General features: G+C 40.1%; 1 protein-coding gene across 3 annotated transcripts; it reads right to left on the bottom strand.

Annotated features, from left to right (window-relative positions):
* Positions 1 to 27,516, bottom strand: LOC133501044 (ATPase family AAA domain-containing protein 2-like). Of its 3 annotated transcripts, none has more exons than XM_061820460.1 (30): positions 27,377 to 27,516; positions 23,624 to 23,745; positions 23,072 to 23,127; positions 22,777 to 22,942; positions 22,516 to 22,588; positions 22,302 to 22,380; positions 19,349 to 19,528; positions 19,128 to 19,266; positions 18,855 to 18,869; positions 18,523 to 18,636; positions 18,255 to 18,363; positions 17,206 to 17,321; positions 14,226 to 14,400; positions 13,973 to 14,061; positions 13,362 to 13,521; positions 13,100 to 13,190; positions 12,121 to 12,298; positions 10,464 to 10,600; positions 10,286 to 10,397; positions 10,011 to 10,197; positions 4,482 to 4,667; positions 4,227 to 4,362; positions 3,928 to 4,124; positions 3,569 to 3,728; positions 3,338 to 3,460; positions 2,993 to 3,166; positions 2,377 to 2,916; positions 2,118 to 2,248; positions 1,898 to 2,026; positions 1 to 187 (listed from the first exon to the last, which is right to left on the bottom strand). In XM_061820460.1, the coding sequence occupies exons 2-30, from the start codon at positions 23,653 to 23,655 to the stop codon at positions 155 to 157; spliced, it is 4,017 nt and encodes a 1,338-aa protein (XP_061676444.1). In that variant the 5' UTR covers positions 23,656 to 23,745; positions 27,377 to 27,516; the 3' UTR covers positions 1 to 154. The 3 variants fall into 3 exon arrangements, with proteins under 3 accessions (XP_061676444.1, XP_061676442.1, XP_061676443.1); XM_061820458.1 differs by lacking the exon at positions 27,377 to 27,516 and adding an exon at positions 26,903 to 27,279; XM_061820459.1 differs by lacking the exons at positions 18,855 to 18,869; positions 27,377 to 27,516 and adding an exon at positions 26,903 to 27,279.
* Between the last annotated feature and the right edge of the window lie 45 nt (positions 27,517 to 27,561).

Raw genomic sequence — 27,561 nt, forward strand, 5'->3', positions numbered from 1 at the left:
TTTATTTATAGTAATTGTTTTATTTAAATAGATACAAACAGCAAAGATTACATTTATTCTCAAAAATATTAGAATGCAACCAGTGGGTGGATCTTTTCACAGGTGAGGGTATTGACCATAATTGTTTTAAAATGTCACATTGTTGTTTGAATTGTTAACAGAAGTCTTTGATCTCTTGCTCCAACTCCTACCAAATGAAAATACAGAATGAGGACATTAATATTATAATTAATAATAACTACAACAGAAATACTCAAAACCGGAATCATTCATGGTAATTGGCGATTACAGTCCCCTCCAAAAGTATTCGAAGGGCAATTACTTTGTGTTGTATAAATAAGACATTTGGGTTTCAGATCAAAAGATTAGTATGAGACAAAAGTTCAGAATCCCATCTTTGATTTCATGGTATTTACATTTCGATGTTAGATTACTCAGGACAGAGCACCTTTTGTTTGAACCCACCTACTTTTCAAGTGAGCAAAAGTCTACAAACCGATATTAAATTATCTTAAAGTGATTAATATTTGTTATCTGGTGGCATAACAGTGGCATAACCCCTACTCGGTATAAGTGCATCACGACCTCAACCCATTGCCTCCACCACACTGTTGCATTCTTCAATTGAAGTGCATTTTAAGGCCTTTCCTGCAGCCTCTTTTACTTGATTTGGTTTCTCCCTTCAGTCTCTTTAGTAAGTATAATGCATGTTCTATTGGGTAAAGGTCCAGTGATTGACTTGGCCAGTTTAAGACCTTCCACATTCCCCCCCTATGAAGTCCTTTATTGTGTTGACTGTATTTGGGGTCATCGTCTTGTTGGATGATGAAGATTCTCCTGATTAGTATGGATGCATTTTGCTCTAAATTGCCAGACAAAACAGATTGTTATATTTCAAAATTCATTCTGACACTACCCTCATGAGTTACACCATCAATAAAGACAAGTGACGTAATCATACAAGCCGAAGCCATGACATTACCTCCATCATGCTTCATACAAGCTTGTGTGTTTTGGATCATAAGCAGATCCTTTCTTTAACCATACTTTGGATTTTCAATCACTTTGTTAGTTAATCTTGGTCTCATCAGTCCACAAAACGTTGTTTCAAAACTTTTGCGGCTCATCTCTGTGCTTCTTCACAAAACCCAATCTGCCCTTTTAATTATTTTTCCTGAAGAGTGGTTTGTGGTCATCTGTAGCATGTGGCATTGGGTATGGCGTGTATGTTTCTTCTCTTGAAGTCTTCTTCAAACAGTGCATTGCAATAACTTCAACGCTGCCTGTCAGTCATGTCACTGACTGTTGTCTTTGGGGGTTTCTTCACAGCTCACAACTGCAATTGAGATTCTTGGCTGCCCAGTTCGTATTTTTTGCTAAGTACACCAGTAGTTTATTTTTTCCTTTTTCTGGGCAATGTTTCTGGAATAGCTCTGATTGATTTTCTCTCCTCTCTGATTGAAAATGGTTTGCTTTTCTCCCATAGATAGCTCTCTGGTCTTGAAGTTTGCTTAACAGCAAATGCAGTTTTCACGGGTAAAACCCAATGCCAAAACCAAGCACTGGCACTATCTAATGTTTAAGCCAACAATCAAAAAGGCAACACCTGAGCAAGCATAAACAACCCATCAGTCACAGTCCAGTACTTTTGCACATTTAAAAACTGAATAGCTTCAAACAACATGTACTGTCTCAAGTTGTTAAACATTGAAATGTAAATATGAAATAAATTCTGGAATTCTGAACTTTTGTCTCATACTAATCTTTTGTTGTGAACCCCAAGTGTCTTCAGGATACAACAAAAATGACCTTGCTCTTCCAATACCTTTGGAGGGGATGTATGTATGTCATCACTCATACGCAAACAAAAATCTCAGCATTATTTTACTATACCAACCCTTATTAATGCAGCTTTGTGGTGGTCTCTTCTGTGTCTGTACACACTTTGGCAGAGGAGAGCATAGAGTTTCTCCAACTTGTGGACCTCACAGCCATCAGTCTTCGTTACAACTTTGTCCAAAAGTTCCTTGATAAGAACAAAAAAATGATGCACACAATGTTCTCTTGAACCACAATATAATACACTCAATTGCCATAAGCAGTAATCAGTATCCCACCATTAATTTGTCCCTGTCCACTACCAATGAAGATTTATCCTGGTCACGATTTTGCAGAACTCTTTCCATATCAAATTGTTGCTGCTGGGCAGTGTTCTTTGAGGGACGGGTTATGCGCCTCATGTTTCTTTCTATGACATAAAACACAGAACCACATGAACAAAATGAACCTAGCTTGGAGTAAAGGAAGACAATAAGACTTCTGTGAAAATCTAATAAAGTCTTCTGTAATTTCTGAGAATCAGATCTAAAACCAAACCTGGGCAAGAATGTTTGTCTCCTTTGAGAGCTTCAGAGTGTTCTGTGCTGGTATTGTCTGTGACCACCTCCGCTGGCTCCAGCCCCTGTGCTGTAACATCGCTGTTGCCTTTCCGTGTCAGGTTTTGGCTCCATGTTTGACCACCAACTGAGTCCAACTGTCCCTGGTTATGCCCTTCATTGCCTGTTGTACTGTGCCCAACCTTGACGAGGTTGTCTGCTGTAACTTCTACATCCAGCTGCTGTTTGTCTTCTAATTCTATTTCATTTTGAGCCTGGTCCTCAGCACCCCTTTTTTCACTTTCACTCTGAGTACTGTCTTTCACAGTCGCTTTAACCACCGATTCAACCTCGTTGTCTTCATCTTCGTCAAGCTCTGTTATCATTCCCTTCTCCATCTCAGTTTCTTCATCTGCATCTTCATCTTCATTATCAGAGGGTAAGTGCATACCCTCTTTTGAGACGTGAGGAGAGGAGGAAGATGTCTTCTTTGAATAGAACCCAGAGGCCCAGCGACTCCTCCTACGTTTCTTCCTCTGCACTGGAGGAACAAGATAGGTATTTGTTAGGACAGATTGCAGAGTTAATTCCTTTTCCAAAATACACATCTATTATACCTATACTTTTAGGTGTAATACACGTAGAGGATGTTGTACTCTGAGTCAGCGCAGTTGTGGCTTTGGCCATTTCTCTCTGTGGGCTCTTTTCGGTCATATTGGCCTCAGTCTTAAGTTTGGCCTGTTTCGGGAGGACATGGTAAAAGGAGGGAGCGTACTGTGCAGTGGAACAACCTGTGGACAAACACATTGTTCAGGTGAAAACATTAAAAACAGATACTGATAGATATCATACATAAACGTATTTTAAACTGGAATTAACACATTTGGGTAAATCTATTTCCAAGGATAAAGCTATCACTACAGCCTTCTGTCTGGAACCCACGCACACATGGACACAAACACCTCGATTGATGCGTGAATCTTTGATTTCATCACAAATCTTCTCAAAATTTTCATCCAATTCATGTCGTATGATGGCATGGACAGTATCTTTCAGCGCACAGGCCCTATGCCGAATCTGGCGGTCTGGAAGAAAAAGAAAACAAATGTACAAAATGGATCAGAATGGTTGTTTGATCTAATCAGTAGCGATTGCAAACAGGCAGGACACATATAAGTGTCGATATATTGAACCTGAGGGGTCTCTGTCTGGATTGTATTCAAGTGCATTCTGCCAAATGAGATCTACATCTTGAAGAAAGTCTTTAACCGTTACATATTGATGGAGGTCAATATTTGAAAGCACCGTTGACAGGTCCATAGGCTTCTTTATCACAGCTGCATAATCTGGAACCTATGAAATGTGAAAGTGGAGCACACAAAAAGCAACTAAAACTTGTTGGAACATGTTTAAATGCTGCCTTTGGCGCCCCCCAGTGGGAACATTAAAGTACAACAAAGATGAAACCTTTCAACATTATCGACAATGAAGCAACAAGAAAGTTTGGCATTCAAAAAGCTTAATATAGCAGGAAATACATCTGAATAACCACCTCCTCTAAATCCACAGGCTTTGTAAAAGCCTTGAAGCGTTTATCTTGGGACAGGCGGTTTGTGACATCCCGCAAGAAGAGGCGGAGCTCTCTGAGGCTGTCTTCTTCTTGTTCCGCCAATTTTCGGGCCTCGTGGTCTGCCAGCTGACGTGGTGGTGGAGGAGGGGCAACAGGAAGGACCTCCAAGGAGTGGGATACTATAAGGAAAAGTCAACAGTTTGTTCTCAATTAATTCATTGTAAAATTTAACAATGCTCAATCCCCCCCCCAAAAAAAAAAATCATTTGAGTTTGTCCTACTGGATTTCTTTTTTGAGGCAGGGGGTTTGGCAGCCTGATTGAGGATCAGATCCTCAAAGAAATTTCTTCTCTCTCGGCTGCTAGGGGCCCGGACATGGTAAACCTCCCCGTACTCTACCTTGAACAACTCCTGAACCTGCAGAAAAACACTGCGGGGTCAATGAACTTTCTTAAAGAGCAAGCAGTGTATCTTCTCTTCCTATTAGGCAATTAGATACGAGTCCAAACACAACGTGGCTTCACTGATTTCCATACCTCAAAACTGAGTTCAGCGTACTGTAGACTGCAGGTAGCCAGTAGTAGTATAGGAGCAAAGGCGGGGAGGGAGCCAAGTAGACTGAGGAAAGTGGCTTTTAATGCAGGACCTACTGTCTCCCACCATTGTCCAATGTGGGGGATGTACAGGATGCTCGGAGAGGTCCGCTTGGCTTCGACAAATATCTGCACACATTGTGGTATGAACATGTGGAGCGAACATTTTAATCAATGCATCACAGATGGCTGAATATTATTACATTACAGATATAAAACTGTTCATAAAATTTCCTTTACGTCTCTAATGGGAACAAGAGGACAGTCGTAAGTAGAAACAAAGACTAAAAACAATGTTGGCCTTGGTGGTAACCATAATTAATGCAAAGGTTTTTATACACCTGTGCTTACATAGAATGTTAACAAAAAAATAATAATTCAACAGCTGGCTGCATGTGCTCTTACTTTCAGTAATGGATTTATAAAGCACCTAATGGAATTGGTCAAACGGCCAAAAGATTTGGGTCACACTGTGAAAAATGAGGGTCCCAGGGACATGGATACATATACGTTTGCAAGGTCCCTATACCATTACCATATTTAAAAACGACTGCACAAGTGTTCCACCACCACATAAAAGCATCATTTATGATTATTCAGTTTTCCAAATTATTTACTTGCAAAATTTTCCTTTTTGTAATAAAACGTCCCAAACACAACATAGATGAATCATTATGAATGCAATTACATAGAGCACTTTTATTTTAATAATTGGTTCTCCTATACAATCCTCTTCAAAGACTTCTGGACTCCTTATATAGATTTTACACAAATCTACATATGCCTCCTAAGCCTAATAACTGGTTGGTACTGGTTCTATGACTACAATTGAGTCTTTTCATATTTCTGTGGAGATATTTTCATCCAACAGTTTGCCACTCTTCCTTGCAGAATTGTTTGAATTCAGGAAAAAGGTTTTCAAGCATGACCGGCCTTTTTAAGGTCATCCCACTGCATTTAAAAAATATTTACTGTAAGTCTGGAATTTGACGAGGCCACTCCAATACCTTAATTTTGTGCTTTACAGCCATTCAGAAATTGAGTTGTTGGTGTGCTTTGGATCGTTATCGTACTGCAGAACCCAAGTGCACTTTAGTTCATAATCTTTGTAGGCCGGCCAGGCCTGAGAAGGTTTACCACTGTTCCATGTTTTCCTAATGTGAGGACAATGGCTCTTCCTGTGGTTTGCTGGAATCTTAAAGCTTCAGAATGATTTTTGTACCCGTTTTCTATATTGATAGTTGTCAGTTATATTATTTCTTGATTGTTATGGAATTTATTTGGATTGTGTCCCACTTGATTTTGTCAGGAGACAATCTGTTTAAGTGCATTCTTGACTGAACAGGTCTAGAGGTAATCAGGCTTGGGCGTGATCAGTGAATATTAAGTAAAAATTTGAATTGGTCACAATTAACTCATGATTTAACAAGAGGGGTTATTACTTTTTCACACATACAGGCCAAGGTCACTTTGAATATTTTTTTTTCCCTTTAAACAAATTCACCAATTACAATCCAATTTTAAGTTAAATTGGGCGAAATGTCTGATTTTTACTTTTGATGTTAAGTATTAAAGTGGGGAAACTGCAAAATACGAGAATTTGTGAAGGGGTCAATATTTTTTTCCATCCATCCATTTTTTCAAGCCACTTATCCTCCTGGATATTTATTCTTAAAAATTATAGTGGAGAAACCATGCAGGAATAGAATTTGAGATTGGGTGGTGGGGGAGGGCACAATACTTTATCAAAATATTGTGTGTGTGCGCGCACATACACACACACACACACACACGTGTATATATATATATATATATATATATATATATAGAGATTAAAGTGGATTTTCGTGAAAATTCCTGAAAATACAAATGCGAGCAATAGGGGATCCGGCGGCATGAAATTTTTGAAAAAATGGATGGCTGTGGTGCATTCTGGCGATAGCTGTGAACAAAATTCAGACAAAAATTGAAAGTAAAATTTCTAAGTGCTGACCAAAAAAAAAAAAAATTGGGCAGAAGTTCCTCAAGGGCCAGGCCTAGATTTTTTTGCCCCCCATTCCACTATCACTGGCAGGGTTCATACTCAGTCTGACCAAAAAAATTTAAGGGCTTTTTAGGGGCATTCTTAGGGGCTGACATGAAAAATTTAGGGCTGACAGAAAAAATTTAGGGCCATCTTGGAAAATCACGAGTAAGGAAAAAAGACTCACCCAATGGTGCCATCAACCGTTCTTGGTTCATCAAATGTTCCAGTATCTCAGTACCTGTGACAATGATCACCTGTCGCCACTTGTGGTAGTTCTCATTGATATGACCATTGTCAACGTCTTCACACAACAGTATACAGAAAAACAGATTCTAACTACAATTGCAACTATATACACAAATGTCTTCTACTGATGTCTGTTTCAGCACCCCTACTCTAGCTCCTTGAGCCTACCCAGTGCCTCCTCTATTTCTTGCTGCAGAGGTGCCAAAGTGGCTCTCTTGTCCTTTGCTCTGCCTCTGAGTGCATTGGCCTCGGTGATAAACCTCAGCTTCCTCTTTTCTTCAGCCTCTTCACACAGCCTGTCAGCCTTCTCAATAAGCGTAGGTATGTCAGTCTCTATTCTGGCTTTTTTGGCTTTGAAGCAGTAGAGATGAAAAGTGGGCAGCGATGCCAAATGTAGCCAGGTACGAAGTCTTCCTTTCCCCACAGTGGTAGTTTTTAGCAATGTCACTGTCTGGGAACATGACTGCAAACATTTTCAAATTATTTACACAAGATTTGTAACTGTAATGGCTGCAGATCACTTTTAAAGTCCACACGATCTCTGCCTTTAATGAGTCCTTCTTCGTGTATTGAACTACGTTCATAAAGCCTGACGTCTGGCTGGTTGAAGTCGACTGGACAACTGTAGATGCGCATGCACTGCCAGTACCACTGCCTGAAGTTGATGCTTCACTATCTTGATATTTTAGAAACAGATTCATACCAACGGAAGATGAGTCTTTGCCAAATCAGCGTGTCTCCTGTTTTTCCGGTGCAACTCCAGCGCTTTGACGCCCATCTTTTCAAGCTGGTAACTGCTTGCACAGATGGCAGTAAAACATGTGCCGATCTTTTGGATCTCGACGAACCCAGCTCCCAAACTCCTTACTTTTAACCCAAGCTTCTTGAAAAATTAACTTCCTCGTGATACAAGTTGGATCGATGAAAGAACTACGCTATGTCGTAACGAAGACGAAGTGAAATGCCTACTCACAGAAACAAACAATGGAATATCGACTAGATGGCGACTAGTTGTCAACACGGTGACTTCCGTTGACAATTTCCGGCTGTTTTGGACGCCAGACGGATCGCTATTTTTTTTTTAAAAAAAAAGATTAATTTTTTAGGGAGAATTTTGGCAGTAGAGGTCCTCCCATATATTTTTTTTAATTTAAGGCCTTGTTAGGGGCTTGACCGGTTTTCACAGATTTTAAGGACTTTTAGGAGCCCCTAAATGCATCTTCGAAAATTTAGGAGTTTTTAAGGACTTTTAGGGCCGCGTGTGAACCCTGACTGGATAGCACCAAATCACATTTGTCATTAAAATGTTTAAAATATGCCATCTTATCTCAAGACAAATGAATTAAGTGAACTATTCTGTAAAAAGACATCTAAAATTGTCCTTTTCCCCACATTATACATATCATAGTAGAGATATAGAATATACACGAAAATATATATTAGAATTTCTACACCGTGCAGCAAAACATGTTAAAGAAGTTGATCTGTAGCAATTACTATTAACATTTAAGTCTCAAATCTGTTACGTCTAAACACACACACACACACACACACACACACACACACACACACACACACAGTCACTCACATTTGAAAAATGTACGGGTGTGGTCAGTCATGCTCGCAGATAAAGTTGCTGGTGTAATTAGGGAAATCCTTAAAATAACTTACTGGATTAATATAACTGTAAAATAAAAATAAAATAAACAAATACATAACTAAAATAGAAAACTAAAATTTAAAACTCAGAAATGATCATTTTCAATTTCAACTGATATTAGTAGAACATGATATAAAATGATATTTAAAAATTTTCATCAATAAAAATTCTTGTTCTGACAAACTTTATCTGAAGAAAAGTTAAATGTACTGGCCTGTCAAGGAATGAACACGAATGGTCTATACTCGCAATGTTTTGAAAATTTTGTTTTGAAAGTTTAGTTCAACAATCGGCGTTTGTGCCAACAAGCTAGCGATACATTGTAAACAAACATTTGTCGGCAATCGTGACGTATTGTTGTGGGGGGGGGGGCACGCACCACGGGACTGCCGTAAATAGGATGCCGGCTTGCTAGAACGCGCCTTTATATGCATGCACTCGACCTATTGGCCACAAGTGACGAGGTGGATGATAGTCGACCGTGTTTTTTTTTTTACGCCTCGCAATCGATGCAATGAGCGCCCCTGGCGTAACTGAATTTCCTTTGACATGGCTCATGATATTGATGACTTTCAACGTAAATGCGCTCGCATCACGTGAAGCAGTTCTGAACGTGCACTTTCGTACATGCTCAGTACGGTTAACTTGCATTTCCTGTTCCCGGGTGAATACCGGTTATTTTGGAGCAGGCTTGTTTAGTTTACGTTTATGAAATAAACACGTAAATTAATGTCAAGATCACACAAAATAAGCTACGTCTTGAGATAATGCAAGGGGAGGGGTGTTACTGTTACTAGTGTTAGTGGCTCAACATGGCTACACTCGTGAAAAGAAAGCAGCGAACTCAAACGCATGTTCGTTCAATGTTGTCAACTAATAACCGGATTAATTTTAGTCAATTTATCCTCAATTTTCCAGAGCAATTTTCATGAAAATTAAAAAATCCGGAATTCTGGGAAAATGCTGAGGACATTCATCACTGATGATCACTGATATGTGTGTGTGTGTGTGTGTGTATATGTGTATATATATATATATATATATATATATATATATATATATATGAGCAAGATGTTAGCGTCATAATCTTATCAAAACATTTGGATTTGACGTGGTGTTGCTTATAATGCTTGAAATGAAAAAGACAAGGCAGGCAATCTTTGGAGTTAGCGGTATACTCATCCACCCAACACACAAAGGGTCGCCTTTAACTCAAATGGAATTCATGAGTGAGACGTCTCTCTCGCTCTCTCAAGAGGAGATTGCGGTTGAAAAAGAGGAACTTTCAACCATTAAAACATGCATTCGTGATGATATTTTTAATTGATCAAAAGGTCATATATGAAATCAATTTGGTTTCAGTCTTGTGAAAAAATAAAAGGTCATGGACCCATTTGGCAGGAGTCTCAAAGCTTTTCTAGTTGAGCTGGTTTAGGATTTCCATCACAAAATACAGCTGATGAAATGAATGCCATATAATATTATTGTATGATGTCTGCCATTCCCAATAAATGAGTGGTTATAACAGTGATAAGATTACCTGTGCACAAGCCTCCTCTGGTGCAATTGCACTGGCTCCAAACAGCACTGCCATCTCCAGTGTGTACACCGTGAATTTCTCCAGAGCATGGAGAACAGCTGGAGCCAGATGGGAGGTTTGTCCTGAGCCGTGTCGACCCTCCAAAAGCAGCCTGGGACGGTAAGAGGTTGGCTGACTCAATGCACTTCTAAACAAAAGTTAACAGAGGGAAAGATGCATTGAGCTCTGTAAGTGTTCATTCAGCCAATGACATTTAGAATGAGCAGTCATCAAACCTTTCAATATTGAGGATTCCCCTTGAGATAGTCTTCTTTTGAGGGGTCTGTCCACTCAATTGCTCCTCATCTTCGCTGAACATGAGCTCATCATCAGAAATGCAACAATGATCTGGAAACACAAGAGTCTTGAAGACTGACTGAGAAAACGTATTTGACATTTTAAATCAAAAGATACCTTGTGTCCTCTTCCTTTTAAAGCCCTGCTCAGCATGTGGGAACACTTTGCTGACAGTGTGGAGGATCTCCTGCAGGGCGGCGCTCAGTAATGGGCGGATTGCAGGCATCAGGGCCTTGGCAGGTGACACTACAGCCCTATTGGCAATATTCAGTAAACATTTTGGTTGACTGTCTCTCGAATTACATGTAAAGAAATATTTTCTGTTCATGAATATTAGATATTAGAGGTGCTGGTCATAGTTAAAATATCCTAACAAATTGATTTCAGTAATTCCCTTCTAAAAGTGAAACTTGTAGAATGTATACATTCATGTCACACAGGTTTATTTCTTTTGTTGAAAATTATAACTGAAAGCTAAACCCCATATTGAGTAAAAATGACATTAGGTAGAGGTGCAATATTGAAGAAACATGGTGCCATCAGCTACTCAAATTTAGTCTGGTTCAGTAGACTACAAAAACATGGGGAAGACTGCAGATTTAAAAGTTATCCAAAAGACAACCACAGACACTTTTCACATAGAGGGATAGACACAAAAGGTCATTGCTCAAGAGGCTAGGTGTTCTGATTTCTGTGCTGAAGCGCAATAATAAAGGCGAAGGGAAGGAAAAGATGTGGTAAAAAAAATGGACAAGCAAAATGTATAACTGCACACTGAAGATTGTGAAACAAAACCCATTCAAATATGTGAGGGATATTCAGAGTGGACTGCAGCCGGAGTAAGTGGTTCAAGATCCACCATGCACAGACATATACAAGATAGGCGTTTCAGCTGTCCCATTCGTTGCATCAAGCCACTCTTCAACAGGACAGCATCAGAAAAAAGGATTGGAATGCTGCTGAGTGATGCAGAGTTAGGTTCTACAATGAAAGTCAATTTTGGATGTGCTTCAGAAATCAATATCCCGGAGTTTGGAGGAAGAAAGAGGCACAAAATCCACATTGCTTGAGGTTGAGTGAAAGGTTTCTACACTCAGTGATGGTTTGGGGTGCCATGACGTGTTTGTTTTGGTCCACTGTTTCCTTAGATCACAGCCATCTACCAGGACTTCATGCATCCTGCTGCTTACCAACTTTATGGAGATGCATATTTCTTTTCCAAGAGGACTTGGCACCTGCATACAGTGGCAAAGCTACCAGTAACTGGTCAGGACACCATGGTATCACTGTTCTTGACTGCCCAGGAAACTCATGTGACCTCAACAACATTAAAAAAAAAAATCTATGGGGTATTGTGAAAAAGAATGTGGTATACACCAGAACCAAAAATACAGAAGAACTCAAGGCCCCTGTCAAACAAACCTGGGCTCTCATTAACACCTGAGCAGTGCCACAGCCTGATCGCCTCCAAGCCACACCGCATTGTTGCAGTAATTAAGGCAAAAGGAGCCCCAATTAAGTACTGAGTGCTGTACATTGTCATACTTTTCAGTTGGGCGACCTTTTTTTAAAAATCTCTATTATGTATGTAATATTCTAATTTCCAGAGATACTGAACTTGGGATTTTCAGTCATAATCAGCTAAATTAAAATAAAACATTTTATATATATATATATATATATATATATATATATATATATATATATATATATAAACACACACTTATACATACAGTACACATCATGCGGAAAAACTAATTGACAGTGGTCATACCTCTGTGCAGCAGGGACCATCTTGGACATGGCAGAAATGAAGTCTTTAGCTGTGATTGCAATAGAATCAACATCAAGCACAAGTTTCTCTGATGAGGAATAAATTTGTGGATAGCGGCGCCGTAGTGCACATAGTGCTGCCTCCGAGCACACCGCCTTGATGTCTGCTCCACAATAACCTGCAAGGGAAAAGCAACTTTATTTACACTGAGCAGATGAGACAAATATGAAAAATGTACAATGTTTGCAATCTAAAACAAATGCTACTTCTACAGCAAAGGTGTCCAAAGTTCAGTACATGGGTCATTTCAGGACCTGCCACCTATTTTTGATCAGCCTGCATCTTATCAATCTTCCATTTTCTGTACAGCTTCTCACTAGTGTCAGTTGTCCTTGGGCAAGAGGTGGGGTGCACCATGAACTGGTCGCCAGCCAAATGGAGGAAACATATAAACAAACAACCATTCAAACTCACATTCACACCTCCACGTAATTTAGAGTCTTCAATTAACCTACCACACGTTCATCCTTGATGAGGCTGTACCTAAGTGGAATTGTAAAATTACACACCGTTTCATCCTACACTTTCAACTTTTTTCCGACCAGACCTTTCTCGCTTGAAAAATAAAATCTCGTACAATTTCACCGCTTTTCCTTTGATTATTCACATACTACAGTTCTGAGGACCAGGTTTCAAATCTCGGCCATGCCTGTGTGGAATTTGCATGTTCTGCCCGTGCCTGCATGGGATTTCTCTGGGTACTCGGGTTTCCCCCCACGTCCCAAAAATATACCTAAGGAGTCTAAAGATAGCGGTAATATGCTCCAGCACGGCCACGATCCGAGTGAGAATAAGCGAAATCAAAGATGAATGAATGAATAAAATGAAAGGAATAGTTATCGCCACATTGCTCTATTTTTCTCCCCTGTTGTACAGCAATGAAGTTTTTCTACAACAATGTCCTTCCTTGGGAACATACCAACACATTTATCAGCCAGCTCCTCCAGGAAATGCTCTGAGAGTTGAGGTGTCCACTGTTTGGTGTGGATCTTCAAAATGTCCCTTCTAGCCTGAGACACAATGAGATTGTAGCACTGGCATTACAGGACCAAACATCTTAAATTTAGGCTCTGCCCACACAGGTATAGCAGGGTTCAGTTAAATGTATTCTTTTAGGTAATAATATCTAGAGAATCAAGGTTCTAGAGGACCAAGTTGATTTATCGTCAGTATGTCAGTACCTCTCTGTCAGGGAGGCCAAAGAGAAACTCTCTATCAAACCGGCCTGGACGTCTGAGAGCTGGATCAATGGAGTCTAGTCTGTTGGTGGCACCAATCACCACAATTTCTCCTCTGCCATCTAATCCATCCATGAGAGCCAGAAGGGTCGACACGATGGAACTATAGACACAACAATCAACAGGTGTGTCCAAAAAAAAAAGCAAAACATTGAAGCATAGTGCTTCTACAAAGATAATCCCATGATCATATGAAAAATCCCCCATGTAGCCTTGCATAAACCACAAATACATACTCCAAATTAACCATGTACAGATACATACACATAATTTCGTCAATTGGGTTGATTTATATTTCTTAGCTGCAGGCTCTGAATATGACTTATTCTCTGCTCAGGGAGATATTTTGGACAATTTTATTCTTCCAAAATAATGGTAACACACCATCGCAATAAAAACATGCTTAATGACTTTGAGGTGGGTAAACTTTATTTGCAATGAACAAGAACAGGGAGTGAGGCAGGAAAACACTTCTGACAACAGTGACGCGTAGCATCACAAATGCAAATCTGTTATGTACAAAACATCTTGTCCACTGTAGGAGCAATGCTCACCTGTGAATCTGATCCTGACGACTGGACCTGACTGGAGCCAAACCATCAATTTCATCAAAAAAAATGATAGATGGACGCATTTGGTAAGCCTTGATGAAAGTGAAAATACAGTGTCCAAGAGAAAGCATATTAGTGTTATGTGGTAAATATGAACTAATTAAAGGTGCACAAAAAATAAAGCAAGAGATTTTACTTGTGATGAAACCTTGACAAAAAATTGAATGTCTGAAATATGTTGATGATTTTGGTTTACCTGGTCAAACAGAAGTCGTAGCTGTCTTTCAGATTCCCCAACCCATTTACTGAGGCAATCAGCACCTTTCCTCATGAAGAAAGACACCTTTCTTTCTCCCTGACTGCATTCATTGGCCAATGCCCTGGCTACCAATGTTTTCCCAGTGCCTGGGGGACCGTAAAAAAGACAGCCCCTACAAGCCAAAAAATAAAAAAAACATTGGGCAGTGTATTACAAATCCAATTCCAATGAAGTGGGACATTGTGTTAAATAACAACAATACAATGATTTGCAAATCTTGTTCAACCCATATTTAATTGACTACACTACAAAGACATTTAATGTTCAAACTGATTAACTTTGTTTTTACCAAATAATCATAAACTTTGAATTTTATGGCTGCAACACATTCCAAAAAAGATGGGACAGGTAAGGAATCCTCGTCAAACACCTGTTTGGAACATCCCACAGGTGAACAGACTATTTGGGAGCAATTGGGTGCCTTGATTGAGTATAAAAGGAGCATCCCTGAATAGATAGTTTTTCACGCGACGTCAGGAGTCACATGACTTTTGTTTACGACGCCCACTCGACGGCAAAACTACATTACAACTTGCATTTTTTAGTGATCTTTTTGTGAGTATTGGCTTGCTTATAAGCGTCTTGGGACCTTTTCTTCATGGTATTTCATTGTGTGACTTATGGTTGTAAGGACAGAAAAGGGGTCTGACACTTCAGGAATTGTTTACTTTTTGCTGGATATTCAGCTAATTTACTGTGGTATCCTCCACACTTTTTGCATATCTTTACAGATGTCTTTGGGCTGTCAATAAGCCTACTAGCACACGCAATGAAATTTTGCTTTCCAGGTTTGCAGTGGATAACGTGAACCTCATGGCTGTTGCTAGCCAAAGCCTTTAACTGCACTTTTGCTAACTCTTGGGAGTGGGCTTGCCGATCGCTTTTTTTTTTTCGAGTGTGCGCTCCTGCCTGACTGAGTAACTTTATGCGCACATTTGGTGAGTTGGTAGCGAAAAGTATGCGGTCTCTGACCATCTCATCGCTGTTTCTGTAGTTAGTCTTTAACAAACAGCTTGAGTTATGTCACAAAGTGCTCAAATGACTCAGTTACCTTGCGCCTTCTCATGAAACTTATATCTAGCAAATACATGTATGGAGTTTGCTTTCAGTGTGAAGTAATCAGACAATTTTTGTAATAGGTTTTTAGCAACTTATCTTAGTCTCCGGTTAGTGTCCACGTATTGTTGACATCCCGTCCTTTATCGCCGATCCACAGCAGGAGGAAACTACACTTTTCCTCTTGAGCTCTGCTTTTAAGCGGTCCCGTGAAAATGATTTTGGCGTGTTGCTTGAATCTCTGCCACACATCTGGTAAATTGCATGAGTTGGAACACTAAACGCCTCCTCGTCTTGTTTTTTTTCGTGAGTTCATTTTTTGGTTTTCGTCAGTCCGTTTTTTTTTCGTGAGTTCGTAGTTATACTACCGTCACTCTGACACCATGTTATGATCTTGCTGTCGTGTTACTGAATAACGTAGACGTGAGTCCAACTGTACTTTTTAACGTGGGTGATATTTATTTCGCTTCTCTCGGCCCCACAACTTCTCTAGCTCACTTCCTTATCGTCCTGTCTCGTCGCGCCCCACTGACGTCGACACAATCACAATCACACCACCCTTGCTATATACGAAAAGTACTGTAGCTCACTCCTAATAATAACTACACAATACTTCCTCTCAGGTTTCACATGTGGCTTCTTTCTTTATTCCTCACTCCAGCACAAGTGCCTCAATCGCCTTGTGTGTTCGCCTCGGTGTTAGTTTGTCAAAGGACTTTGAAGACAAAAGATCAAACGATAACCGTAGCTAAAACATTACAGTATACAATTATCACTTCCTAGCCATGATATGTAGACACGATCTTGGCTTCTAAAATGGCGTTGTAAACAAAAAGACGTGGCCGGCGTGACGTCTATGAAAAGTATCTATTGCTCAGTCATTGACAAGCAAAGATGGGGCAAGGTTCACCAGCTTGTGAACAAGTGTATAAGAAAATACTCAGTTTAGGGACAATGTTCCTGAACGTACAATTGCAAGGAATTTAGGAATTTCATTACCTACAGCCAATATTACCATCAAAAGGTTCAGAGAATCTGGAGAAATCACTGCATGTAAGCGGCAGGGCCAAAAAACAACAATGAATGCTTGTGACCTTGGACTCCTCAGGCAACGCTGCATCAAAAACTGCTATCACTGTGTAAAGGATACCACCACATATGGCTCAGGAACACTGCAGAAAACCAATGGCAAGAAATCAAATTTGGCGCTACATCCCTAAGTGCAACTTAAAACGCTAATATGCGCAGCAAAATATATTTATCAACAACACCAACAAATTATGCGTAGGTCATTGCAAAGTGGGCGTTATCAACTGCGCGACTGTGGGAGTATAAGTGTAACTATACTATTTCGTGTCCTCATTTCCAAAACGTTTGAATGAACATGTCCCATCTTTTTTGGAATGTGTTGCAAACATAAAATTCCAAGTTAATGATTATTTGCTATTAAAAAAAAAAAAAAAAAAAGATTTTCAGTTTGAAGATTAAATCATTTGCAGTGTAGTAAGTTAAATATAGGTTGAACTTGACTTGCAAATCATTTGGAGGCCTGTTTTTATTAATACTTAACACAACATCCCAACTTCAATGGAATTGGGTTTGTATAAGTTAATTGTAGGAGAAAGCGGTCAATACACTGTCTATATTTCAAGACTACTTCATGAGCGGACTAATCAGCTAATGCTCAATAATTTCATACCATCCCCATTATATATATTTTCAAGAAGTTGTTTGTGGTCCCATTACGACATATGAACTACACAACTCGATTTAATGACCGCCTAACACTTTAGTTTCCAACCATCGCTTACGTATGTGTTCTGTACGTAGTTACGTTCAATACATAAAAAACATTGTTTACCTGGGAGGCTGTATGTGGAACCTCTCAAATACTTCTGGGTATAGCAGAGGGAAGACCACCATCTCCTTCAGGGAGGAGATGTGTTTGCTCAAGCCACCAATACTGTCAAAGCGTACCTGTGGCAATACATTTTTGTCAGTCTCAGAAAGCATAAGAATGAATCAACATTTATATAGCTACATCACATGTCCCTAATTGTATTAAAAGTCCAAAGTGGTTTTCAGGAGGTACTATACAGTCACATTGCTGTTCTTTGGTGCTGCAAGTGCAATATTTTGTTCAAAATTAAATTTTTTAATTTAAAAATGAAGTACTGTGAATGCAAACATTTGTTTCTGAACACATTGCATATTTGAAGACAATTGCTGAAAATGTGTACCAAAACTGAAAATTATTCAGTACTCAACTGTGCTAACTCAATGCACTCTGCGCATAACGCTGTGACGTCTTATGCACTGCAGTTATTTCTCCTGCTAGTTTTTGGTCATAGATGAGTTATCAGCCGAATATGAGCCTTAAAAAAGGATTTGTTTATTTCAAAGGCCACACAAACAATGCCATGGACGTTGCTGTGGTTTAGTGTACAGATTTCCATCCAACAGTGTTTTAAGAAACAATGGCTTTCCCAGCAGTTTAAATCTCTCATTATATGTATTGCTGTTACATAATCAGCTTTCCTGGACACCGAAGTGAATAAAAAGATTAAATTAAAAAGGGAAATGAACTCGTTAAAGAAATAGTTCATGGGAAAAAAAAACTATAACTTTGAATTATAAAGTGTTGCCGTATCTGACGATGACATCTGCTTCTATTAAGCTAAAATGGAGGAAAAACTACTCATAATGTTCAGAAGTACACATGAGAAGGATGCGGTTTCAGCACAATTAGCAAAGTAAAATAAAGGTCTCACCTTATATATTTGGCTAATGTTTTTAATCATTCCAGTTTAGCAGTTATTAAGTCTTCTCTGTGATGTCATATTTAGAAGACATATTTTACCTTTACAGGGACATCCATAAATATTTGCAAAGGCCATCCTCTTTGCTCACCGTTTTGTCAATGTTCATGGGGTCAACATCAGCAAGACTTGCCCCAGTTTTCATGCGATCTTTGTGAATTCCCAGCAAGTCATCTTTCACAATGTTCATAGGCAGACATCTACGGAGAGAAAAAAGGAAAGAAAATGTAACAGATTCTAATTTTTGCCACAATATGCTTTATTAAACCACACAACAGGAACATATCAAGCTGAATACTCTAGTGGAGGTGATAGGTGTCCATTGCGGATTTGAAATTGTGCTGTTCCTCAGCTCTTACCTGGTGACCGACCTGCTCCTGCTCTTACTCTTGCTCTTACGCTTCCTCCTTTGAAAAGTCTCATCTTCTGAGGAAGTGGACGTGGAGTCGCTACTGTGGAGGGCATGTCTCCTCCTGTGAGTAGAAATGGGGCAAAAAACAAACCTCTGGTGACGTTCAACCATTATGATGGGCCAGTAAAAAAAACACAAGATGGTCATGGTCATGCTGGTTTACATTCAATTATGAGAAATGATCAATTCATTAATGACGTTTTTAACAAATACGAGCATATTTTACTGTGACTTCAGTATTAGTGCTACCTGACAAGAGACAAAATGGAGCAATCTTACCTCTCAGTACTATTCCTGATGATGGAAGAGAATTGGAGAGGGAAAAGAATTGAGGAATGATTTAACATGCATTGCTGATACTAACAGAGAGAGCAACATTAGAAAATGAGTTGAAACAAATATTATGAGAAGTGCTACGTTGTATGAGGACAGTAACAGAGAAACATGTATGGTCTCTCACATAGAGGTTTGAGCAGAATGAAAGTTTTTGAAAATTTGACATGTCTAACGGTTTTAGTTCTGTGAGCTCATTATTTTAGCTGTGCTCCTAACCGGCTGGTCCTCCTCCTGTTGTAAGGACTCCGAGGGGCTGTGGAGCTGAAGGGAAATCTGCGCCTGGTGGGGGACGAATGGTCCTTAAAGTACATGCTGCGCTTTTGTGGCACTCTGGGATCTCTAGCTTCTCTGGGCTCTAAAATGGCAAAATGAAGAACATTTTGAACCTTCAACATAGTATTGAATTAAATAAAATGGTCATGTGAATAAGATGTTACCATCTTGCGGTGCCTGGTAGAGAACGACATTTTTTCGCTGTCTAAAGTCATAACGCCTCTGGTTGTCTTCTTCATCCACAGCATCCTCATCATCTTCAATGTCATCCTCAATGTCTTCCTCCTCCTCCTCCTCATCATCATCATCATCATCTTCATCAACAAACTCTTCATCGTGATCACCTTCATCCCCGATGTGAATCAAAAATAAACAAGATATTTGATAACATTTCCTTTGAAAGAAATCAATAGATTCACATTTGAAAGTTGTGGGTTCTTGTTTCAATAACCTAGTTGTATCGAGCACAAAAACACTGGCCAGAAGTACGTGCACCCTCAGCTAGCTGTTAGCTGATTTACATCTTCTCGATCTACAGTACCTCTGCTGTTTCCTACTAATCAGTGAACTTCATTTTGCTTCAACTGCCTTACTATGACTTAATAACCAGAGCTCTACATGAAATTCTGCAAAACTTGTTCAGTTGGTCCCAACAGCACATAATTTGGTCACACCCTTTTTTACATATACAGTATATATAAAGTATATGGAGGCCCCGTAGTTCAGTGGTTAGAGCACTGGTTTGGTAAACCAAGGGTTGTGGTTTCATATCCCACTGGGGCCTCCACTCCCTGAGAAGGGTTGCGTCAGGAAGGGCATCCGGCGTAAAAATTGTGCCAAACATATGTGCGTTCATCTGAGATGACACGCTGTGACGACCTCGAAAGGGACAAGCCGAAAGAAACTTAGTCTAGTATATAAAACATTTGTAAAATCTTCTGGAATGTTATCACCAGCCAAAATTTTATTCTAATTGCAAAACGTTAAAACATTTGTATATCAACTATACTTTAAACACAATTTCCATAAATAAACAATTATGTACAGTGCCTTGTGAAAGTATTCGGCCCCCTTGGACTTTTCAAACTTTCGCCACATTTCAGGCTTCAACCAAAGATATAAAATTAAAGCATTTTGTCAAGAATCAACAACAAGTGGGACACAAGCATGAAGTGGAATTAAATTTATTGGGTATTTTAAACTTTTTAAAATAAAAACCTGAAAAGTGGGGCGTGCAATACGATTGGGCCCCCATGCATGAATACTTTGTAGCGCCACCTTTTGCTGCAATTACAGCTCAAGTCGCTTGGGATGAGTCTATCAGTTTTGGACATCGAAAGACTGAAATTCTTGCCCATTCTTCCTTGCAAAACAGCTTGAGGTCAGTGAGGTTGGATGGAGAGCGTTTGTGAACAGCAGTCTTCAGCTCTGCCCAGAGATTCTCGATTGGATTCAGGTCTCGACTTTGACTTGGCCATTCTAACACCTGGATACGTTTATTTGTGAACCATTCCATTGTACAGTTGGCTTTATGTTTTGGATCATTGTCCTGTTGGAAGGTAAATTTCCGTCCCAGTCTCAAGTCTTTTGCAGACTCCAACAGGTTTTCTTCTAGATTGGTCCTGTATTTGGCTCCATTCATCTTCATCTATTTTAACCATCTTCCCTGTCCCTGCTGAAGAAAAGCAGGCCCAAATCATAAGGCTGCCACCACCATGTTTGACTGGGGATGGTGTGTTCAGGGTGGTGAGCTGTATTGCTTTTACGCTAAATATATCGTTTTTCATTGTGGTCAAAAAGTTCGATTTTGTTTTTATCTGACCAGAGCACCTTCATCCACGTTTGGTGTGTCTCCCAGGTGGCTTGTGGCAAACTTTAAACGAAACTTTTTATGGATATCTTTGATTAATGGCTTTCTTCTTGCCACTCTTCCATAAAGGCCAGATTTGTGAAGAGAATTCCAACTGATTGTTGTGCTATGGACAGATTCTCCCACCTCAGCTGTAGATCTCTGCAGTTCATCCAGAGTGATCATGGGTCTCTCGGCTACATCTCTGATCAGTCTTCTTGTTCGAGGTGAAAGTTTAGAGGCACGGACGGGTCTTGGTAGATTTGCAGTGGTCTGACACTCCTTCCATTTCAATAGGATTGCTTGCACAGTGCTCCTTGAGATGTTTAAAGCGTGGGAAAAATTTTTTGTATCCAAATCCAGCTTTAAACTTCTCCACAACAGTATCTCGGACCTGCCTGGTGTGTTCCTTGGTTTTCATCATGCTCTCTGCACTTTAAACAGAACCCTGAGACTATCACGCAGCAGGTGCATTTATAAGACTTGATTACACACAGGTGGATTCTATTTATCATCATCAGTCAACATGGGATCATTCAGAGATCCTCACAGAACTTCTGGAGTGAGTTTGCTGAACTGAAGGTAAAGGGGCTGAATAATATTGCACGCCCCATTTTTCAGTTTTTTTTTCTTTAAAAAAAGTTTAAAATATCCAATAAATTTTGATCCACTTCACAATTGTGTCCCACTTGTTGTTTATACTTGACAAAAAAATTTAATTTTATATCTTTATGTTTGAAGCCTGAAATGTGGCAAAAGGTTGAAAAGTTCAAGGGGGCCGAATGCTTTCACAAAGGCACAGTAAATAGTATGTAAAAAAAAATTATATATGAAAAAAAAATTGTTTCTTATTTTTTCCTGAACGATACAACAGTCACTGCTGGGCTACCCAATTTTAGGACACTTGACACCTGCCATGAAAAAAACTTTGTTGGCTTAAAGTTTAAAATTAAAAAGATGTAATAATTTCCAGATTTTTAAAGGTATTTCTAGTCTTTAATAAGTACCACAAGATTGATCTATTCAAGAGAAATAAAACAAATATCACTGTAAATGACTACTTAATTTTAAGTTGAGCAAACGTATTTTACACAATGGAGAGTGAGTGCCACGACGCAGTGGTGCGCAGGTACAATTTACAGTTATTTTAAAGCTTGTGGCACATCAAACCAAGCGCAGGCAAAATGCCTAAATATAACCAGGTAATTATGAACTTGGACCTCAATTCTTACCAAAAGCTGAAAATGCACAACACATTGGGGCCTCACCTTGGTTTTCCTTGGCATCCTTATTGTCCACATTGGTCTTCAGAGACCGCCTCATTCTGCCTCTAGTATATACACCTAGCTGTTCATGTAAAACAATTTTGCATCCATTCAACAAAATCAACTCAGCCAGCCAACACCTCCAAAGTCATTCAATAAATCTAAGCACTGGGGTTTTAACAGTTCTATATTAAAATACTTTATTAAGTGTCATTACCTGTTCTTCATTGTTCAATCTGCGTCGCAGCTTCTTCATGTCGTCCATCTTTTGCAAAACCGCCTCAGCCGTACTGAGCGGATCACAAAAAGAATTTCATGAGCCACTATTTAATAGACTCCCTTGACAAAATCAATGGAGTGCAGTTATCTGAATTTTGCATACTTGACATGGTAATTTATAAGTTACTTTTTTCCATTGCATTCTATACTGTTCATCACTTTTTATCAAAATCATTGTGATGAAACTCATCAAACTTACTTGGTAATGAGGCGGTCATAGAGGACAGACTGATTCCGGGAATTAAATTTGTGTTGGATGATTCTAGAACTACGTCGTAAACAGTGTTCCTCCTCGTCTTCGGGGCTCCTTAAATTAACCTGACTTCTTTTGGGCGTGGATGTTCCTTCTACCTCCTCTGGAACATCTTGAACATTAACAGAAACCAGGTTGTTGGCCTGGGAGAACGTACGCTCCTAAAAACACATGGCTGATACACATATATGTGAAATTGGAGAATTACAGCCCCATGTCAAGATTTCTTTCTTAAACGTACCCCCTTGCAGTTTGTCGCAAGATGATTTGCCTTCTTTCTGTAGCCTGGAGGACTTCCTGAGTGCACAAAAAGGTCATACGGACACATAAAAAAAAAACTAATGTGTCAATGTCAACTCTTAGTTACATGCAGTCGTTGGGATTATTTTATGTGGTGGCAAATTTTTGCTGACAATTAACTTGAGAACTACACAACAATGTGCGGTCCTCATTTACTACCAATAAGGTAACTAAACACAAAAGAGGGTATAGTCTGTCTGTGGGTGGTTAAAATTCAGCCATCCATTTTCTTAGCCGCTTATCCTCACAAGGGTCACAGGGAGGGCTGGAGCCTATCCCAGCTGTCAACGGGCAGGAGGCGGGATAAACCCTGAACTGGTTGCCAGCCAGTCGGTTAAAATTCACTCTGGTCACAGTTAGTAGCATTCCACCAGTTACACCTCTAATGCTATGTCAGTAGCTGACAAGTTTTTGGGTCAACTACAACAGCCATCAGCAACCTTCAAAAATAAAATATTATATGGTTAGTGGGAAAGACGCTTTAGGCAATCACCTTGTGGCGTAGCCTCCAGCCTTTGGTTCCATGTCAGAAAAGGAGACCTCTAGTTTGAGTCGCTGTCCTCTGGTCTTTGGAAAGTCATGGAAACAGCTGCCTGACTGTTGCTGACCATTTCCCTAGCAGTCACATAATTATTTAAGTTCACATTTACCAACTTGATTAACATCAATATCTACAACTTAAGTATTGCCTGATGGCCTTAAAGGTATATATTTCTAAAATACCACATTTAAGTTGTTCACAAATCAAATATAGAAATCAAAAAAGTTGGTAATAAGGTGATTCAGAGACCAGGGCCTGTTTAATTAATAACTGACATCACAGATATTAGTGTACAAGTTATAGGCCATGGGGATGTGTTAGACAACCGTGTACAACTCTTAACAGCAAGACACATTGACAATATATAGTCATGCTTGAGATACTCCATAATCCAACTTTAGTTAGCAAACTTTGAATAAACTTTACTGGAGAAGATTCTGTACAGGAGGGGCGTGGCCTTCCCATTCAAAACAACAAGGAAACGAGTTCTTGTGACCGCATCGACTGGTGGAAAATAGCACTATTTAGCCCAGTAATTCCCAAACTTTATTGAGCCAAGGCACATATCTTGTCCAATTTGAAAAATCTCACGGCACACCAACAAGCAATATCGCAAAAAGTGGATTCACAAATTAACTATACACATTCTGTCATCTATTTATATATATATGGTAATGGATAGGCTGACAGATGAGGTTAGACTGGAATCCCCTTGGACCATGATGTTCGCAGATGATATTGTCATATGCAGTGAAAGCAGGGAGCATGCAGAGGAACAATTGGAAAGATGGAGACATGCACTGGAAAGGAGAGGAATGAAGATTAGCCGAAGTAAAACAGAATATATGTGCGTGAATGAGAAAAGTAGAGGGGGAAGAGTGAGGCTACAGGGAGAAGAGATAGCGAGGGTGGATGACTTCAAATACTTGGGGTCAACAATACAGAGCAATGGAGAGTGTGGTCAGGAAGTGAAGAAACGGGTCCAAGCAGGTTGGAACAGCTGGCGAAAGGTGTCTGGTGTGTTATGTGACAGAAGAGTGTCTGCTAGGATGAAGGGCAAAGTTTACAAAACAGTGGTGAGGCCGGCCATGATGTACGGATTAGAGACGGTGGCACTGAAGAAACAACAGGAATCTGAACTGGAGGTGGCAGAAATGAAGATGTTGAGGTTCTCGCTCGGAGTGACCAGGTTGGATAGGATTAGAAATGAGCTCATTAGAGGGACAGCCAAAGCTGGATGTTTTGGAGACAAGATTCGAGAGAGCAGACTTCGATGGTTCGGACATGTTCAGAGGCGAGAGAGTGAGTATATTGGTAGAAGGATGCTGAGGATGGAGCTCCCAGGCAAAAGAGCGAGAGGAAGACCAAAGAGAAGGTTTATGGATGTGGTGAGGGAAGACATGAGGGCAGTTGGGGTTAGAGAGGAAGATGCAGGAGATAGGCTAAGATGGCAAAAGATGACACGCTGTGGCGACCCCTAACGGGACAAGCCGAAAGGAAAAGAAGAAGAAGAAGAATTCTGTCATCTATTTGAAAAGCATTGATTTGTTCTGTCTTTATACACTGTTTCCATGAATAGATGAACAAAGATATATTTTTTGTTGTTGTAAATAATATTTTCACCATCCATCCATCAATCTATCCATTATCTGAACCACTTATTCTCACGAGGGTTGTGAGAGCGCTGGAGCCAATCCCAACTCAGCTGGCAGCTGTTATTGGGCAGGAGGCAGGGTACACCCTGAACTGGGTGCCAGCCAATCACAGGCCACATATAGACACACAACCAGTCGTACTTACAATCTCACGAAGGGCAATTTAGAGTCTCCAATTAATGCATGACTTGGGGATCTTGGAGGAAACCCGAGTGCCCGGCGGGGCCGGTTTGAACCCCGGTCCTCAGAACTACGAGGCCAAGGATTTATGCCATCATATTTAGACCAATTAAGGGAAATGTGATCATTTCTCGCAGCACACCAGATGAGCTCTCACGACACACTAATGTGCCCCGGCACACTGGTTGGGAACCAGATTTAACCCACTGGTGTCAAACTGATGGCCTGGGGACCTGATCCGAGGCTCCATATAATTGTGTGGCCCGCAAAAGTAAATCATGTGGGTCGACTTGATTTCTGGTGAAAATACCAAAGCTACAAATGATTCTTAATTATTATTATGTTGATAACATTGCAAACGTTTTCCCAAACATATAAATGTAATAATGGTTCAACAAGCATTTTTTTTATTGGCATCTTATTTGAAAACTTAATCATTGTGGATATATAATTATGAGATGTTTCATTTATATAGCTTCAGTTATAATTACCCTTTTAGGGAAGCCATAACTACAAACTACAAAAATGACTTTTGACACATTTTACACAATACTGTATACTGTTATCATTAATAGTCATTTATTTTCCATACAGCTTATCCACACAAGGGCCGCGGGGGTTCCGGAGCCTATCCAAGCTATCAACGAGGAGGAAAGGTACCCCCTGAACTGGTTGCAAGCAATCGAGGCATATAGAAACGATCAACCAGTCGCGCTCGCAATCATACGTAAGGGCAATTTAGAATGTCTAACGCATGTTTTTGGGATACGGGAGGAAAACGGAGTGCCCGGAGAAAACATGCAAACTCCACGGGGTCGGGGCCGGGATTTGGACCCCCGTCCTCAGGACAACGCTCGAACGACTTTCCCCACCGTGCTTCCCATCATTATTGAATAATTAAAAAAAAAAAACACAATAATACTTCCTCTCGCAAGAACTTAATTCAAAATGACATGGATTAAACACTTTAAATGCTTAGATTAAAAAAAAAAAACACAATAATACTTCCTCTCGCAAGAACTTAATTCAAAATGACATGGATTAAACACTTTAAATGCTTAGATTAAAAAAAAAACATCTGAAACGATATGCCAACGGTCGATCTTAAAATGAAAACTTTTTTATTGGAGGGGTCAGGGAGGTGAAGAGGACTCCCCTCCCCCAATATTTAATTAAAATAACGTTGACTAGTTTTAAATTGGAATTATATCTCGGAGAGAGGCTACTTAGGAGTAAAAGGGGTACCATGAAACCACCACCACTGTCACTTTGACAGTGTAGCTGTTGTTACTTAGCTTAGCCGGCTAACAGCATCCAAGCAAGTGCCGTTAGCGCACCATACATACATCCAACATGTAAAAGAGGGCGCATTTCTACTTAGAAGGCTTTCGCTCACAATCACTCGCTTGTGTTCGGGACTGGCCAGGCTATGATCCAGAGTGCGGGAGGTTCGCGTGGGTCGGGGTGTTTTTCTCTGCAAAGCGGGATCAAGAGACAGAAATTCCGAGCTTGTGTCCAACTCCATCGACCTCCTTCCCGGAGTTGTCGCCACCGGCTGGACAACTGCACTGCCGCCGCTACTGCGTAGTACTACCATGTCAACTCCAGCTCCCTAGAAACGCACTAATGACGGGCGCTCGGTCACGACAGCGCTGGACTGCATCGAAAGTTGAACGTCAGGAGCATCGAAAAGATCCACGCGAAATCGCGCCTCAGCGTCGCCCGCCTCTCAACCCTTGATTTCTGGCGCCACAAACGTCATCAGAGCGCACAAGCGCCGCCGCGAGGAAAACTAGAACCGAGGACTACATTTTCCATAGAGCTGAAATCTCCAAACATGGCAGTATTTACTTACGTGAGCCATACTTACACTATTATGACCTCTGGCTTTGAAATTACAACGGACCACAAAGTTATCCGATAACTACAAACAGGCGGAAGAATACGTTTTACAAATAGGCAATCGCAGCACTACCGGCGCTCGACGAATCTGCTGCTGCAAAGTTGTTGCGCTTGTTGCATTCAATGTTGTTCCGTTCAAACGCTTTATCATAA

Source organism: Syngnathoides biaculeatus, chromosome 5 (genome assembly GCF_019802595.1).
Source record: "Syngnathoides biaculeatus isolate LvHL_M chromosome 5, ASM1980259v1, whole genome shotgun sequence".
Lineage (NCBI taxonomy): Eukaryota > Metazoa > Chordata > Actinopteri > Syngnathiformes > Syngnathidae > Syngnathoides > Syngnathoides biaculeatus.